Source organism: Sceloporus occidentalis, unplaced genomic scaffold, assembly GCF_023333645.1.
Source record: "Sceloporus occidentalis isolate IW3139 unplaced genomic scaffold, rSceOcc1.0.p SCAF_8, whole genome shotgun sequence".
NCBI lineage: Eukaryota > Metazoa > Chordata > Lepidosauria > Squamata > Phrynosomatidae > Sceloporus > Sceloporus occidentalis.
This window is the reverse complement of record NW_028316988.1, coordinates 45789823-45809014: the sequence shown is the minus strand read 5'-3', so window position 1 is coordinate 45809014 and position 19192 is coordinate 45789823. Positions and strand designations below refer to the sequence as shown.

General features: G+C 43.4%; 1 protein-coding gene across 1 annotated transcript; it reads right to left on the bottom strand.

The window, feature by feature from the left end:
* Positions 1-3345: 3345 nt before the first annotated feature.
* On the bottom strand, positions 3346-15712 carry LPAR4 (lysophosphatidic acid receptor 4). The gene is made up of 2 exons (XM_089537172.1): positions 15515-15712; positions 3346-4811 (listed from the first exon to the last, which is right to left on the bottom strand). Exon 2 carries the CDS (start codon positions 4669-4671, stop codon positions 3625-3627), a length of 1047 nt encoding a protein of 348 aa, XP_089393298.1. The 5' UTR covers positions 4672-4811; positions 15515-15712; the 3' UTR covers positions 3346-3624.
* Between the last annotated feature and the right edge of the window lie 3480 nt (positions 15713-19192).

Sequence of the window (19192 nt, the reverse complement as noted above, 5' to 3'; positions counted from 1 at the left end):
GCCATTTAGCAGGACTTGTACAGTATGCTGAGCGTTGAATAGGGTTTTTTTGGTGGGCGAGGGGGGTTGCTCTCCCACCCCATTCAGAATGAACTGCAGTTTTTAAATGGGAGGAAAAGTTTCCTCATGGTTGCCTGGGTTTCTCTACACTTGAGGGTGTTGGGTGCCCCCAGAAGAGGGGCAGAAAAGCTCCCAAATTACTATACAAGGAGCCAATTTCCAGCACCAAGCACTTTTCCTAGAAGCACCACTCATGACACAATGAAACCAGAAGTGGTTCAAAGATTCTTTTCCCCTCTTTCCTTTCCTTTCCTTTTCCATTCCATTCCTTCTCTTCCTCCCTTCCCTCTCTCTTTTCTTCTTTTACCTCCTCTTTCCACCCTTTTCTTTCCTCTTGCTTTCTCCCTTCCTTCCTTATTCCCTATCTCCTTAAATTACTTTACCTTACCTTTGCTTTTCCCTTCTCTGATTTCTTCTTCTTTCCCTCTTTCCCCTCTTCTGCCTTTACCTCTTTCCTTTCCTTTCGCCTTTCCCTTCTCTATCAATTCACTTTCTCTTTCCCTTCTCGTTTCTTTTTCCTCTTTTCCGCTGTCTTTTTCTTTCCCTTTTGCCTTTCCTTTCCTCTTTCTCCTTTCCTTTCAACTCATTTTTGCAACCACTGAGCTATAGTTCTCCCCCAACTAAATTCTGTTTCTGGGATGCTATAGTGCAGGGCTGGGGATTTTGAAATGGTGGACAAATAGAGACATCTTATCACACGGTGGAAATGGAGCAAAGCCGATTAAATAGTGATTATCCCTTGCAAAACGCAATATCACAATTAAGATTTTCACATGACGTCACTATTAAACAAGCAATAAACAGCAACAAATCATTCACAGGGAAATCTTGAAAATGATTTGTTGCTGTTTACTGCCTGTTTAATACCAATGTGTATGAAAATCTTAATTGCAATATCACATTTTGCATGGGATAATCATTGTTTAAATCCCCAATTTCCTTCATGCCATAAGGTCCATAGATGGAGCAGGAAGAAACTTATAGTCCTCCTGATGTTGCAGTACTGCCAACTATTGGAGGTGCTTTTATTGTGTACTCTTGCATGGCACAAGCTTGGACTGGATGGCCCTTGAGGTCTCTTCCAACGCTATGATTCTATTATTCAGTGTATGGATGTGCTGCATGCATGTATGGATGAACTAGAAAAATTACTTCCAACTACCAAGGTCAAGCTGAAGTTGTTGATAATGAAAAGTGATCCCAATGGAGGACAACTTTGCAAGTCCCTTCTGAAAGGCATCGGGTCAACAACCACAGAAGCCAAGGGATCTTCATCATTTATCACATATAATAAGCAGTCCACCCATCAGCTGTAACCTTGCAGAAATGAAGCCCACATCCTCATTTGCTGCCAATTTGCTGATCTTTGGGGGGAAATGAGGTAAGTGCAAGCTTTCTTGGAATCCCATCCCCTCCTTACTCAAGATAGATGAAACATTCGGTGAAATGGAAATGAATGCAATTGAGTATACCTTATCCAGGAATCCAAAATATTCCAGAATTTAAAATTGTCCACATGGATGACTGAGATGGTTCAAATTTTGTTTTGTACACACACTTCAGGCTATGTGTATAAAGTGTATACCTATACAGGTTGAGTAGTATTCTTGTCGGTATTGAACAACCAAATTCCTTATCACAACATTGCACTAACAGGATCAGCATCACAGGGAGCCTGCAAATGTCAGAGGAAGTTCATCCTGCCAGCCATGCAATGGAAATATCCACTCACTCATTGTTGTCTGGTAATTGTCCTCTTGAGCACAATGCCAGAAATAGAGCTTCTTAAAGGGAAGGTGGGGGAACCCATTAGACTAAAAGAAAGGATGATGGCACATCCTGGTTAAGTGACTTTTCCAAGTGTTTTCAAATACTGACTGTGACAGCATCAGCCATCCCCATTCCCTCTGAGCTTAACAGCAGTCCTCACAATAGTTGGTAAAACCATACATTTTATTAACAGTATATATCGTTCTGATGCATCAAAATACTGCTTATGGTTCCCATTCACGAATGAATCGATTCAAAATGATTCAGTTCCAGCCATCTGAAGGGGAAATTTGAACCAATTCTGATCTGCTTGTGGTTCACACTTGCGCGAAATCGATTTATCGAAAAAGAATAGCATCAAAAAGATGAGAGTTAAATGGGTCTAGTGCATGGCCCCCCTTTCGGAATTGCTTCAGCAATTCGGATTAAGTGGGAACCAGGGTCATTTAAACCAGTTCGACCCAAATCACGATCCAGTTTAAAAGGTAGCGGGAATGAGGCCTTAGAAAGACAAATGAAAGCAAATCAGACCAGAACTCTCACTAAACGCCAGGATGACTAAACCGAGACTGATGTACTTTAGATGCATCATGAGACAATTGTGGCTCCGGGGGGGGGGGGGCGGGGAGAGGATAATACTCAGCAAAGAGGAAGGTAGGCGGAAAAGAGTAAGTCCCCACTATGAGCAGATGGACTCATTATAGATGGATAAACTCAAGCAAGGAAGCCCTGACTTTGCAAGACCTGAGCAGGGCTGCAGACAGGGTACTTGGAGATCTTGAATTCATGGGGTTGCCATAAATCAAAGTAGACTTAACAACAAATAGCAACAAGAGCCCTTTTGCAATGAACTAGCTTACCAGGATTTGCATAAGACATTTGCGTACATTTGTCAGCATTTCTTGGTTAAAACCAGGCTTAATAAAAGGCTAGAATGACTGCTAACGCAGCCGCCATTTTCGTCACTTTGTCTTTTTGTCCTTTTTGACATACATGTGTTTTCTTAGCCCTGACTGTGCCTGGTTGCCTCCCACACATATCACACAGCCACCATTTGCCATAGTGTCCTCCTCATCCATCCAAGCTTTAGGGTGAACACAAATAGTTATACCTATGGGATTAAGTTCTTTGGCATTGTTTTTCTTAGCTTCATCCTTTGTTACATGCCCCTACGTTTTACCCTCAACTAATCCATGAGTCATAGCAAATCCATAATTTTGGCCTTGACTTATATATGAGATTGACTTAGAGTCAAGTATATAGCATACTTTAAGAAGTGCCTTCTCCCATTTGTTCCACTCACAAATGGAGCTCTATTTATGATATTGCTTATTTTGGAAGGTAGTTGGGGTTCAAAGAACAGCCACAGTAAGTATAAAAGATGGGAACTTCATGTACCCGGCCCATTCAGGGCAAGACAAAATATGCCCATGAACAGGGAATTTCTTCTATGTCAGAGGAAAACATATAGTAATCCCAAATAATCCGCAATGCCGAAAATCAAGACGAGGTAAAACATTTTATTATTTCATAGCTTTAAAAGCAAGACATAGGTATGGGCAATGTTACTTGAGTTAAAAATGGGATGATGAGTTTTCATGAGGCCAGAGAAACATCTGGCTGTGCAGATACATGCATTATGCATACATATACACTTATGCACTTGCGCACACACATTTTCCTATACAGTTCCCATCTTGGATGGTTTTCAATTCTGCTTCCAGAAAAATGTCAAAATTGAGTTCTGAATGGAATTCAATTTCCAGTCTACTGGCGGAACAGAAAACTCCAGTATCAAAAACTTGACTCAGATGTCACCTCTACCCCATTTGTAATAGCCCTATGTCTCATTTCTTCCTGCATGGCTGGCAAGCCAAGCTTTGTTAAAGGAGTTTCAGTTCTGAACAAGGAATCTGTTTTGAGGTGAGGGGTTATATAGAAAGATTTCTGGAAAGATTCTGATGTGAAGTAGTAGATGAAAGGGTCAAAGCAACAGTTGAGGGTGGCGATACACAACGTGATGGGATAGAAAGTCCTCACAAACCTCTCCAAGGAACAGTTCGCAATGGCCTGCGAGCGAACGAGAGCGTACAAGAAAAGGATGGAGTTGTAGGGCACAAAGCACACCACAAAGATGGCCACATGCACAACAATCATCTTGAGCACTTTCTCTTTGTTAGTGCCAATTTGCGAGAGCGTGGCCGGTTTCCGGAGAGTCCTCAGGACCAAGGATGAACACGTGAGGTTGAGCAGAAGGGGAATAATGAAGCCAACCACTTCAATAAATATTGTAATCTTGGACAAGTAGGTCTTCCATATGCTTTTGGAAAATCCCTCAAAGCATGTGGTGCTATTGTTGGTGGTGTTTGTGGTAGAAAACAAGGACGCTGAGATCCCTCCACTGAGAACCAGAATCCAGACACCTGTGCAAACAATGGCCGAATTCCTCCTTGTCCTGATCGTACGAGATCTAAACGGATAGACGATCGCTAGGAAGCGGTCGACGCTGATGCAAGTGAGGAACAGCATGCTCCCATAGATGTTGGTCAGGAAAGCCGTCCCAGAGATCCTGCACAAAGGGTCCCCGAATGGCCAGTGTCGGTTGAAGTTGTAGAAGATCTTGAAGGGGAGAGTGAATACAAAGAGCAGGTCAGAGACGGCCAGGTTGGTCATGAAAATGGTGGTCTCATTCCTCATGTTGATGCGAAAGCAGAAGACAAACAAAGAGGCGCAGTTGGTGATCAAGCCCAGGATGAAGACCACGCTGTACACCGCGCCGTAGAGGTTGTACTTGAAGGAATCATCCATCAAGCAGGTATGGTTGTTGCTGTGATTTCCCATGCCAGCTCTGCCCTTCGCAAAGCCTCATGAAGCGGACGCCATTCAGTGAAAGTCAGGAAGCTCTGTCCTCCTTAAGGAGCACCATCCAGCGATGCTGCTCAAAGGCCCCTTGCCACATAGCCACAAAAGGTGTCTTTCTCCTGAGGGAAACAAAGAAAGGAGAAGAGATCAGTTCTCAATTTTTCTATTAGTCATGATGGAGTCCAAGGACATGTTCGAGTTTTCAAAATGTACGTGCAGGATCCCACACACAATACTGTTGTTGTTGTGTGCCTGCAAGTTGCTTTTTTTAAATTAAAAACCCAACAAATACATGAAACAACTGTACAAAGGACAAACATTTAGCTAAAAAATTACATTAAAAGACTTCGGCCTGTTACAGACAGCCAAAATAAAGCTGCTTCGAGTCACAGTGGAGGTATGGTGTTTCAATGATGCATGCGTCCTAAAAGTCCAGAAGCCACACCAAAGCCATGCTCCAGTCTGGAGCGTGGCTTTGGTGCGACTTCTGGACTCTTAGGACGCATGCATCATTGAAACACCATACCTCCACTGTGACTCAAAGCAGCTTTATTTTGGCTGTCTGTAACAGGCCTTCCTTTCCTTTACTATGAATACTGCGATGTCAAAACTTCACGACTTTCAGATAATCCCTTTATAATATAAATTCCTGCATTTCATACTTTGAAGAAATATACAACATATAATTTAACAATAAACAAAATACACCTCATGTTTCTATTTTGTTGCACTTTTGTTTGATTTCAGTTCAGTTTTCATATCGTTCAGTATGCATTTATTAACCTTTTTTACTCACATTCCCACCTCCCTTATTTCCCATTCTTTGTCATTTAATCCTCTTATCAAATTCCAGTTCCTTGAGTCAAATACTTCATCATTACAGAAATTTTATAAGTCTTATAGGCCTGATACAGACTGCTGGAAAGCGGCGGTTTGGGGCCAATTTTAGGTCTCCAGAGTGCGGAGCATCTGCATGCTCCTGAGCCCTACTGCGCACTGTGGCGCCATCATTGCTCGGCCCTGTCTGCATGGGGGCCACCATGATGATGCAAGCGTGGCACAGTGTCTACATGTTGTCGTGCCGCATGTGTGTCATTGTTGTGCGCAAGTATGCCATTGGTGCACTCATGGCACCTACTGTGCAGACTAAAAAGCAGCCTCTGTCAGAAGTAAAAACGGGTGGTTCCAGCCCACCCTTTCAGGGCGGACTGTCGAGCCCCATAGTCTACAAGTTGTTTCTGATTTATGGTGACCTCAAGGCAAACCTATCACAAGGTTTTCTTGGCAAGATTTTGTTTTCCAGAGGGGGTTTGTCATGGCCTTTCTCTGAGGCTGAGATAGTGTGACTCGCCCAAGGTCACCTAGTGGGCTTCCGTGGTGGAATGGGGATTTAAAACTTGGCCTCCAAAGTCGTAGTCCTACACTCAGACCACTACACCATGTTCTTTATCCTGTCACAATAGCATTTGCACTATTCTTTGCAGAGCAATTGTTCTGCATGACTCAAATCTTGCCCTCTGAATTCTCAATTATCGGTCAGCCCACAGGATGACCTTCTGTCACTTACTCAATGTTTCCTGTTTTCCCAAACCAACCCTGTTCCCCTTGATAATTCAGACACTTAAGGAGAAGAAGGCTAATATAGTTCTCTGGACATCACCGCACCACACCCCATGACTTTATCACTTTTGTTATTTATTCATTTGTATCCCAAGTGTTTCCCCTCTGGAAGGAGGAAGGTTCATTACAATAGGTCAGGCGTCCTCCCCATCTACCCGCAATATTCTGTATTCTGGCTAGGAAAACCACTGCAAGTCCTCAGGGAAATGTCTGTTGCCTTACCTACCACCTGATCCTTTTCAGTGGAGATGCTGGTGATTGAATTTGGCATCTCCTTCATGCAAAACCCATGTTGCACTACTCAGCCATAGTCCTTCCCCAGAGGTTAGGAGAAGCTGTTATGGGAAGGAGAGACCACTTATAGACATGATCATTCTAAAGCAGGGATGGAAAGCATAGTCAAAAGCATTGTTGGGAAACCTTAACAACGAGAAACCTGAACTGACAAGAATCTTTCAAGTTTGGGACTTATTCCATGCAAAATTCACATTCTAGCCCTGTTTGTGCAAAACAAACAAACAAAAAATCAGATAGCAGGGAATGGGCAAGACTGCTCCTTGACAGCCCAGGCAGAATGGACAATGGGCAAAGGGTCTTGGCTAGCACACAGCAGCTTCCTATAGTATTATCAGCTGGACCCCTGTGAATCAAGAGAGAAGAAAACAGGAAACTCGAGGAGATCTTGTTTGGATGCAGAGTCCAGTTGTTGTCTGGGGATTGGAATAAGGGGAAACAAGTCACAGGGAGATTAAGCACGCAAAGGCAATGCGGGAAGAACTGCTTGGAGTCCCCTGCGATATGGCAGAAGGAAGCAATCAGCTCTGGCATGAAAAAGAGCAGACGTCCCAACTTGCTCGCTTCCTCTTGTAATGAGTGATCTAACATCTGACCCAGCATGTAAAGCAACAGAGAGAAACTCTAAGGAAAGTATCCCAGCGTTTGGAACCCTAGAACCACATCAGACAGCAAACGTTAGGCAATACTGGACGCCAAAGTTCACTGGAGTAACTCAAAACATTTTGCTTGTTTTCTGAAATTGAGGCCGAGAAGGAAGTGAGCAAAGAAAAGGAGCTTCAAGATCAACTGGTCAACATTTATTGGCATGCAATTTTAATGGCTTGTCTCAAGCCATTAAACTGTAATTTTTCAAGATCAGATATCAATTCTTTTAAGGAAATGTCCATCTGCAGGTCTTGGAGACAGTATCCTATGTGTGATAGGGCATGGATTTTTCTATGCAATGCTTATTTAATGTATTGCTTATGGGTCCGTAGCTATTGGGTTAAGATTAGAGCTGGGTGGGTTTTTAGCAGCTGAAATGATTTTTAAGAGCATCAGCACTGGGAAGATGAAGGAGGTCTGCATGAACACAGATTTTTGGTGCAGGGTTGCAACTGTGTGGTTGAGGTAAATGATGCAATAAAGGTTTTGCTGGGACCAAATCTCATTTTTCTCTACTGCAAGGCAAGGTAAACTGCACCTACCACCAGACTTTTCTGACTATCCATAACACATCAGAGAGAAAGGAGGAGGGCAGAATAGCCTCCGTATGTTCGGGGAGGGAGTTTAAATCTGTAAGTTTAGCTACCAAAATGAAGATCTTAAGAAAAATTGAGTCTGGTGAAGAAGAAGTCATCCCTGGATGAATTTTGGAAGAAGCTATCAAGTGGTCTCTAGAAGGTTCGAAACGTTTTTGTTTATTCATGCAAGGCTTACGTGATTTGGTTTCACATGGCCATAATCATCATCATCATCATCATCATCATCATCATCATCATCATCATCATCATCATCTGCCTTTTCCCGAGGGAGTCAAGGCAGATTACAAAAGACAATATAACAATAAAATAATATTGTTAGTTTTTGATAAAATTTCCGATGAAATATATTGAGCTGCTCTTCCTTTTTTGTGGTGTAGGAACCTACCCCATTCTTTCCATCCTTTCCATGGTACCTCTGTCTCTGGGACCAAATTCTCTGTTAATGAAGTTACATCCAGGAACGTTTCTGCTTGCTAACTGAGATCTACTTGTAAAGGGACAAGGCAGACTCATGGAGAATAAAGATAAATCTATTCTGGATTGCTTGAAAAAGGGACAGGGCAGACTCATGGAGAATAAGGATAAACTTGCTTCAAGTTACAAGGAAAGATATTCCACCTAGGAAGAATTTCCTGACTCCAAGAGCTCAGCCATGGAACATGGCTTTGGAAGTCTTCCTTTGGAAGTCTTTAAACAGAGGTTGGGTGGCCAGTCTTTGTGAATGCTTTAATGGTAGACTCCCTAGATGGCAGAGGATTCAACTAGATGGCCCTTGACTCTACAATTTTCTGAACCCTGCCATTTTAATTTTCCTTGCCTTTTCATGATTCCTTGAGAGCTGATACTCATCAAAGCAACAGTTGCTTTTGGACTCTCTTCCCCAAGGATCAACACAGACACCTAGGCTTTTTCTCTTTTGATGCATAAACCTATTGCTTTCCTTCCCCTGGAGTTACTTTGGAAAAAAAACATGGTCTCCCAGCCTGACACATCTATATTTGGGCTTACTGTTATGAGTGCTTGCATTTATGCCGACTCAAAACATAGGTTTGTTTGTGCCCAGTTGAATAAATATGTGCATTAGTTATATAAAGCATACCAAACTGCACCCACAGCTCTGACCTTTTGGATTTCCTGCGACCATTCACTCAAAAAGCAGGGGAAATGTAAATATGAAAGCTGGCTAAGGAATCCATGCTCTCATTGTTGTCAAGTCAAAGCAACGCTTTAATATGAATTGCAAAACTTCTTCCCAAAAAAGTGGTGAAAAAAAGGACTATTGTTTTTTCTACTGCCTCTGGAATAAGTATTACTCATTGGGTTCTGGGTTTTGTTTTGATCCATTGTCCAAGAGGACGGAAAACCTTTGCCAAAGAGGTTTTGCAAATTTGGTCAGGCAGGCTCACACTCAGGGATGTTGCTATGATTTTTTTCCTTCCATTCCCAAATTTCTAGCATCGCAGTAACTTAAAATCTCAGGTGAGCATTTGGAAATGCAGTTTGGACATGCAAAGAAAAGCAGAAGGCAAAGGCAACAAGCAAAGGCTAACACAGCCAATGTTAAGAGTTCTAGTTGTAAATGATGTTCAATGTCTCACCCTCTGCAATGCTAGAAATTTGGGGACAAAAGGAAAGGCTAAGCTAGTGGGCCCATGTTAGAGGGCTTTCTCTGTAGCATCACCCCAACTGTGCTGGACTTGGTAAAAAGGACTTGCAAAGATACTCTCTCTGTGTATAACCTATGGGTTGTTTTTAAACTTCTGTTCATTGCAACTTGCCAGGGTTATGAAAACGATATGCTTTCGGAAGGCCTTTAATCAGGTTTGCAAGGTACTTTTCAGCCAAATCCTACTGCTTTTGCCCCCCCCCCATGCACATCAGAGTGGAGCTGTCTATTTATGTGAGAGCAGCACTAGCAGCATCTCTGCCATGACCTAAAGGATCTGAAGCCCCACCATTCCCTCACCCAAACTAGAACGAACATGTAGCTGCTTTGAAGGTGGCAATAACAACCAATGCAGAGCGATGCTCCTGCTTCTATAGGGAGGCACACCTTGCAAGTGAGGAAAGCAGAACATTAGCTAGTTGTTTTAGGAATACAGGTGGCTGCTTTAGGTCAAGTGACATTATTGCTTCACAAACACAGTACTGTCTCCCCAAAGAATGGGGGAACCTTTGGCCTTGAAGGTGTTTTGGACATCCGATGTCCAGCCACAATGACCAATGGTAAGGAATAATAGAATTATAACTCAAATCATTTTGAAGGCTGAAGGCACCTGCACTGACTGGTGGATGGACCAAAATCTTTCCCATCATCTCCTACCTGGTCCTTTTTTTTAAATGATGGCCTTTATGGTACCAGCATTTAAGATTCTATGATTCTGTGAAAGATTGCCAGGTTGAGGGAATGCAGAATATCTGGGAATGTTGGCGGATATGTAGGTGATGATGTGCTCTAAGTTCAGGAGGATTTTGATACCAGGTTACTATTCTATGGGATCTACCCATGACTCCCTTTGGCACTGCAGGGAATAAGAGGCCAAAATCCCACTGCGACATTACAGCGGAGAAAAACTGTTGTACAAGGAGTTGTGCTTTCTTAGAAGCAATGGATATGGAGTTCCTAGTGTAACCAATCATTCCGAAAGTAGACACTGCCCTCTCTCAATGTTTTGACACACTTGGTGAGGTGCTAATTCATCACTACACCACAGGTGAGCTCTCAAGACCTTTGGACCATTTGTACAACTGTGGGATCCACAGGTACATGTCATGTTGTGCTAAAAGTATACAAGATCTTGACCAATACAGCCTGCAGCGATGGGTATGCAGACTCAGAAATATTCCCAGGAGAAATGTGATGTGGAAAAGAGGGGAAAGGCAGATGCACAGCTGTTGCCACAACTAACCGCAGTCATCCAAATGATATAAGACCAACCATGACATTAAATAGGTGGCTCAAAGCCAGCAGCTTCCTTACGGAGCATCCATATCTGGCTGTGCATCAAGAAAGAAGCATAATCATCCAAGAAAACTGTAAGCACCAGATGGCCCTTATCAGCAGCATAAGTTGGAGTTCTTCAGACAATACCATCAGTAGGAGTACACTCGCCCCTCCACATTTGTGGCTTTGACTTTTGTGGATTTGGTTATTCATGGACTTTATTGATATGTTCTCTCTAGGAATATATAGGTCCTCCAGCACAACTCTATGGTCAGCTTTAACCAAATGTCGCACTGAAGGACCTGGAGAGACTCCTAGAGAGAACACTCCAATAGGTATTTGTAACTCCTCCGGTGCAATTTTTCCCCTCCTCCCATATTGCAAATGTACATATTTCTGAACTTTTGTCCCCCGGAACACAGTCCACATATTGTTGTGTGCCTTCGAGTATTTCTAATTTTTGGCGACCCTAATGCGAACCTATCATGGGGATTTCTTGGATTTCTTCAGAAGAGGTTTGCTATTGCCTTTCCCTGAGGCTGAGAGAGTGTGACTTGCCCAAGGGCATCCACAGGGTTTCACGATCAAGATGAGAATCAAACCTTGACCTCCAGAGGTATAGTCCAATACACTAACCACTATGCCACACTGGGTCCACATATATGTGCAAATAGCTGGATGTTCTGCTCAAAACCAGGATAAATTCCCACTTTTTTCTTGCATCTGGATTAAAACTCCAAGGAGAAGGAAAGCCTTGGATTTGGGCCCAATCATCCATGACTTCATTTGAACAGCTTGCTGTGAAAACTAGATGAGGCTGTTTTATTTGGCCCTTCCAGATGCGCCTTAGAAAGGCTTTTTCATAACAGATAAAGTGGTAGTGGAACATGTAAACTCTCCGGACGTTGCTTTAACTCCCATCATCCTTAACCTGCATACTCAAGGGTAAGGGCTGCTGGGATTTGCAGTCCAACAATCTCTGGGAGCGTCAGTTCCTAACTGTAGTACTGCTGGTGTGTGTGCCACTTTGCAATTACTAGCGTTGCTGCCACACTGCAGAGATAATTCAGTTTGATACCACTTTAACTGCCATGACTCAATGCTATGGAATGCTGGGATTTGTAGCTTTGTGGACGCAAAGAACATCCCCTGTCAGAGAGCTCTGATACTCCACCAAACTACACTTCCCAGAAACCCATAGCATTGAGCCATGGAAGTAAAAGTGGTGTCAAACTACTTTATTTCTGCAGTGCGGCAGGAGCCTAGGATTGCTTAACCACAAGGGGGAAACACCAGAGGCAAGTGAAGGAAGGGAAAGCAGGAGATAAATAGGGAATCAATGCGGGATCGCATCAGTCACACATAATTGCGCTTAGTTACATGCTATGTTATGGTTTCCAAAACCATTTGATAAGGTCAGGGCTTCCAAAACAAACCCTCACAGGCAAACACCCTGGGAATCCTGTGTGTTGAAAGGAGTATAATCTAGAATTCAAGGCCACTATCCAGATAGTCAATCCCATGTCCTTAAACTTTGGAGAATGAAGAGCCATCATACAGCTGGGTAAGCTGCTTCTTCTTCCAAATGCTGAAACAAATTAGGCCTTTTAAAAGTGTGTTCTTTCTCCGCTGCTCCCTTGCAAAACAGTAGGAAAAGTTGCTTTGGGGGGAGAATTCTGGGAGCTGTAAACCCCAAAAGGAACTTTTCCAAGCCGTGATCCAAAGTGGATCTTCACAAACACTCATCGTTCCAAACTGAATACAGAAAGCAGAGCCACGATCAGCATGTCCACCGAGGATGCATCTACTACACTGATAGGAAAATCCAGTTTAAACTTTGGGTTACCTGATCCGCAGCGACCGTGGGCTTGTCTACAAACACTGAACTGAGTTTGGGAAAACTATCCCTTTCCATTGCACGACGTTCTGATAAATCACATTATGTGCAGCCACACAACTGGGGCCACTCCAGGTTGGTTTGGTTTTTTCCTCTGCCCCTATGCATACAAATGCACATATTTCTGAACATCTTGAGAAGATGCCAGCCACAGATGCAGGCAAAACGTCAGGAATAAACTCTTCCAGAACATGGCCACATAGCCCAAAAAACCCACAAAAAACAAGGGATGCCAGCCATGAAAGCCTTCGAATTGACAGTTTTGGGAGCGCTTGAGTTGTGTATTCCTGCATGGCAGGAGGTTAGACTACATGACCTTTTTGGTCCCTTTCAATTAAGAGTTTAGGATTCCATTCCTTTGTCATGAAACCAAATCTAAAGTTTTCCAGAGAGCCGTCACAGCGATGATTTGGCCACCATGTTTATTGTCTTTCTGGTCACCAGAGGAGACTATTATTATTATTATTATTATTCCAGTATCTTAATTTTTAATTTGTGAGGAGACTTTAATGCCAGATTTATCCATCATTTTCATATTAAAAATCTTACTCTTGTGTGTCTTTCTGGTTTAGTTTTGTGCACGCAAGCCACCCAGACAATATTTATATTCATGGGTGGAATGATTTAATAAGCATTTCAGATTCCAGACATAAAAGAATGAAGTCCATGGGGGATTAACCAGAATTTAGCATCTGAAGTTGCTGTTCGAAACATACCAGGAGCCAAGCCCTATTGATGACAGTGCAGGACATCTCCTTAATACATATTTGTTGGGCTGCGCTCCCTGTCCTATCTGTTTCCATGGGACAATGGAGTATGCATTGGCATCTTTCCCAGTGACATTAATGAAAATCCTTAATCCTGGCAGCATGATCCCCACTATTAAAATTTTGAACATTTAGATCTACGTTTTATCTGAACATATGATGGACTATCTCACTGGGTAGCAGCTTTCATGTTGTTGTGTGCCTTCAAGTCACTTATGATGGCTCTAAGGCAACCCTATCAAGGGATTTTCTTGTTCGGAGGAGGTTTCCCTTTTCCCTTTCTCTGAGGCTGAGAAGGTGTGACTCGCCCAAAGTCACTTGGCTGATTTTCATGGCAAAGTGGTGATCTAAACCCTAGTCTCCAGAGAGAGAGCCCAGCACTCAAACCACTATACCCTGCTAGATCTCAATATGGTTGTTGTGGTATGTCTTCATACGGAGACCCAAAGGTGAACTTATCAAGGAATTTTCTTGCCAAGATTTCTTCAGAGTGGGGTGGTTTTGGCCTCCCTCTGAGGCTGAGAAAGTGTGACTTGCCCAAGGCCACCCAGCTGGTTTCCATGGCCAAACGGGGATTCGAACCTTGGTCTCCAGAGTCATAGTCTGATGCTCAAACCACTACACCACACTTTTTCATACATGGAGCCAAATCACAGCTTATTCACCACTCCTTCCCTTGGCCAAAAATGTTTCACCACATCTTGACACACGCATTTACTTGAAACAACTAAGCAAGAGTTTTCCAATTAAATAAATGTGGCTTTGAAAAATTCCACGCTGTCAGACACCAAAAGCAAGCTCTCATAGAACCAGAGACTTCAATCTGAAATGTATGTTTTACAAGTTAGATGTCTGCGTTTAAACTAGAACAGGGATTCTTAATCTGTGGTCCGTGGGCGCTTTGTGAATTGATGGATGGACCTTGGGGCTTCAATCCTGTAGCTAGTCCCAACTAGAGCAGATCCAGTGAATCAATGGGATCTAATGATGCGTTGATTTACCATCCGATATTTGATTCAACCAGTTGGCTTTAGTTGGGAATGAATAGGATTGAGGCTTTGGGTGGAATCAATGAACCCGGTACAAAAATGTTATATTCCCTTGCATTCTCTCAATTTCCTTCCTGTTACTTTGAATATTGTGTTTTTGTGTGTTTTTCTATCCTGTGGAATCGTGGGGTTTGTACTTTAAGGAGGCACTACAGCTCTCTGGCTGAAAATTCAGAGTTGTTGCCATCATTGCATGCCTTCAAGTACCTTCCAACTTATGTAGACCTTATAGTGAACCTATGGTGGGGTTTTCTTTGCAAGTTTCTTCAGAGGGGGGTTTGCCATTGTCATCATCCGAGGCCGAGAGAGTGTGACTTGCCCAAGGTCACTCAATGGGTTTGCATGGCTGAGTTCTGGTTCGAACCTTGGTCTGCAGAGCAAGAGTCCAATGTTCAAACTACGACATGTTCTTTGGTCTCAAAGATGCCACAAGATCTCTCTATAAGTCTCCAAGGTGCTACAAGATCTCTCTCTATATCCTTTCTTAGTCTCAAAGGTGCCACAAGATCTCTATATATTCTTTCAGTGAGTCTCAAAGGTGCTACAAGATCTCTCTCTACATATTCTTTCAGTCTCAAAGGTGCAACAAAATCTCTCTATACATTCTTTCTTAATCTCAAGGGTGCCACAAGATTTCGCTATAAGTCTCCAAGATGCTCCAAGATCTCTTTCTCTATTCTTTCTTTCAGTGCATCTCTCTTTCTATTCTTTCTTAGCCTCCAAAGTGTTACATAGTCTCTCTTCCAGTGAGTCTCGAAGGGGCTACAAAGATCTCTCTGCAAGGAACAATGGAGGCCATGACCCAACAAAAGCTTTTTTTAAACCCCCCATTCCTAGAAATGCAAACCTATGCCTCTTAGAATGCTGAAATGTAGGACGTGTCCGGGGAAAGGAGGACACCTCGGGCCAGCCTGCCTGGATGGCAGCCCCTCCAGTTTGGGATCAAAAACACACCCCTCTCCATTTCCCAAACCTCCCAAGTCCCTGAGCCAGGATCGACTTACCCAAGGCTGGGATCGCGATGGCTTGCAAACCATTTAAAAGGCAGCTCCTGGCCAGCTTTGCCCTCCATGCATCCCATGCATTTTCTTCCAAAGAGGAAAAAGGATCCTTTTGTGCCCCAGATCCTCCAAAGGAACGAGTTGAGAGAGGCAGATCGCAGCTCGTCCAAAGAGATCAAGCCAAGCCAGGGATCCTCCAAGCCTTTGTTCAGCGAAGAGAAAGAGCTGCAGCAGCCAGGCTTCTAAGAAAAGCCTGGGCTGGGATGCGCGGGCACGAGTGCGCGCCCCCGCGGCAGGGATGGAGGGAGGGAATGAATGAGAGAGAAAGAAAGAAAGGAGGGAAGGGATGGAGACCCTCTCTGGCTCCTGATTGGCTGGTCTTGGTGGATCAGGCCTCCAGCCCAGCCTTTTTTTTTGGGGGGGGGGGTTCCTTTGGTTGGGTGATGGAGGCAGCCAGGATGATGAGGATGATGATGATGAGGGGGAGGATGGAGATGGAAGATGCTTCTCTTCTCTTCTCTGCTCTTCTTTTCTGGAAATCAAAGGGGATGGAGAGGATGAGTTTTTGTTCTTCTTGTGCATCTTCAAGTTTCTTATGGGGACCCTCTCCTGGGATTTCTTGGCAAGATTTGTTCAGAGGGGGGTTGCCATTGCCTTCCTCTGAGGCTGAGAGAGTGTGACTGGCTTATTATTATTATTATTATCATTATTATTTTGTCCCAATAGTATCTGAAATATTCTGTCATCAGACTTTTTTTGGGGAGGGGAGTTCTTTTTGGGTGGATGATGGGGGCAGCCAGGATGAAGGATGCTTCTCTTCTCTTCTCCTCTCTTCTTGGGGTTTTCTTGGCAAAATTTGTTCAGAGGGAATTTTTTTTAAAATCCATTGAAAAAAGAGACCTATACAATGCCTTAAAGAACATTTGACAGCAATGGAAAGCTAAGTCCAGAGTTCTTCCACACAAGACATCAGTCTCATTCCCACTTGCAAATAAATCGATTTGCAATCCGCATCGATGGATCTATTGGACAGCGGAGCATGGTTCCCACTACATTTGCCCAGATCGCATTTTTCCCCCTGTAAAATAACCCATTTCTGGTTCACATTTGCAAATGAATCGATTCGAAATGGACCCGCTCCAGCTAGTTGAAGGGCAAATTTAAATCAATTCCGATCCGCATCTGGTCCACACTTGCACAGAATTGATTTATCAAAAAAGACACGGAAAAAAACAGCGTCAAAAAAGACATGGGTTAAATGGGTCTAGCATGTGCCCCCCCTCTCTGAATTGCTTCAGCGATTCAGTTCAAGTGGGAACCAGGGTCATTTGAACCAGTTCAAACTGATTTGCGATCCAGTTTAAAAGGTAGTGGGAATCAGAAAAAACCCAGACTGCATCATATCAGAAACCAATGAGTGGCCAATGTTTTTAAAGCGTAAAACAGCTCAGTGTTGCACATGCAAATAGCCCTGGCCACAGCCCACAAAGGAACAATTGCAGGCTCCTCTCAATGGCTTACTCTGAGCTTACTCATTGTTAGAGCAGACTTGCTGAAGCCAATTCCCCTGGCTTCACGCTAAACATGACTAAAGACTTATGTGCCGTGCTTTAGCATGAAGCCAGGGAGATCACTTGCCAATGCAAAGGCTAGTATGAGCCACTGAAAATGATTGATTAATCAACTTGAGTTGCAGTTGATTAACCCAAAGGGATAAATGGTAAGCAATGAGACTGAACTAAGCAATGGAAAATAGAGCCTTTTTCTGTTCCGGTCAGCTGTCCCAGGATGTAAACAACCCATTGAGGTTTACTCCATTTGCAGAGAGGGTGTAGGAACTCTGGACCCACAAACAAACAACCCTTTCTGCTTCTCATCTGCAGGACCAGTGTCCCCAGTGTGTAGCTCCAGTGGGCTTCTGTCCAGTGGATTCAGCCTTGGCTGATTTGCAAAAAAAGATGCAAACAAAGACCCCAATAGCTTTTAGTCCTCCCCACCCCAATGTCTTTCTTTCCTCTGTCCTCCTAAAATGAATGCCCTCCTCGAAAACGAGTTACAAGCATTCAAGTCTGCAGAGGAGGCTGGTAGAGCCTGACAAATTTTTTAAACAAGGGTTTGATAGGTTTTGAATACAGAGCCGACAAACATTCGGATGGCATAGTGAACGTGGGGGTCAGGAGTGTGTGGGTGTCCTGGCAAGATATGAATGCTGACTTGCCAGCAAAGCAGTCTTGTGACTGCCCCCAATGAGTTGCATTAAATTGAACCCTCCCTTTGGGACCACTTGGCAAACCAATCTTCTTCATGCTCCAGGAGGCAGAGAAACCAATGATCAAAATGGAAATGCACAGTCTCAGATGCATGGAAAGGGATTGTATAATCTGGCTTTAAAATTCTGCACAAAGTGGCATGCTCAGGCAGAGGGAGCAAGAGGGGAGTAGTGGGCCTGGGGCTTGTGGGGTTGAAATACCAGGACATTTTGATTATCAGGGACCAGAATGCTTATCATCAGGGACTAGAATGAAAGAACTAGACAAAATTTCCCATACATTGATTAAATATTTGAAGGGATGTCATACTGATAATGGAGCAAGCTTGTTTTCTGCTGCTCCAGAAAAGAGGACCTGGAATAATGGATGCAAGCTAAAGGAAAAGAAATTCCACCTCAACATTAGGAGGAACTTCCTGACAGCTAGGGCTGTTCAACTGTGGAACACTCTCCCTCGGAGATTGTGATGGAGTCCCCTTCTTTGTAGGTCTTTAAGCAGAGGCTGGACAGGCATCTGTCGGGGATGCTTTGATTGAGAGTTCCTGCATGGCAGGAGGTTGGATTGGATGGCCCTTGGGGTCACTTCCAACTCTATGTTTCTATGGTTCCACAGTCAAGAAATCAGAAGAAGACTAGGAATGGGATGGGCAGCCATGAAAGAACTAGACAAGAGCCTAAAGAGTAAAGATATATGACAGAGCAACTAAAGTTAGAATTGTACAAGTCATTGTATTCCCTATCACTATGTACAGATGTGAAAGCTAGACAGTGAAGAAAGTGAATAGGAAGAAACTCAACTCATTTGAAAAGCTAAGGATGCTGTGAACAGCCAAAAAGACAAACAAATGGGTTCTTGAACAGATCAAGCCTTAACCCTTCCAGGAAGCCAAGATGATCAAACTGAGGTTGTACTATGGTGACATCATGAGAAGGCACTAGATTTACAAAAGATCCACTCTTGGTGAGGATAAGAATTGCTAGAACTGCTTTGCTAACATGCCTGTGTTTTTAACCTTCCTTCTGGACATCTGGCTGTGGCACATATGTTTCAGAATTAAACACGGACAAAAAAGCTTCCAGACTTTTGCTGCAGGACGGATGGGCTGACTCAGTGCTTTTCTGCATTCGAGGCTAAGATACTCTAGACTACTCCAGATGAGCAAATGAGTTGTGAGGTTTGCGGTATTTGTTGTTGTAGTGCTCAATATTTTTTTAGGGGAAAAGAATCCAAGTGTCTGTATGTTCCTTTTTTGGCAATTCCCAATGCCAGCTGCAACATTTTATTCCAACCCTTGAGTAGGTTTTTGTTCATGTGATTTCAATTTCAAGACATATCAGATGAAAATTCTTCTTTTTCTCTCCAGTTGGTTGCACATCTGAGTTTGTTTTGTTCACTTGCACAATGTTGCCAT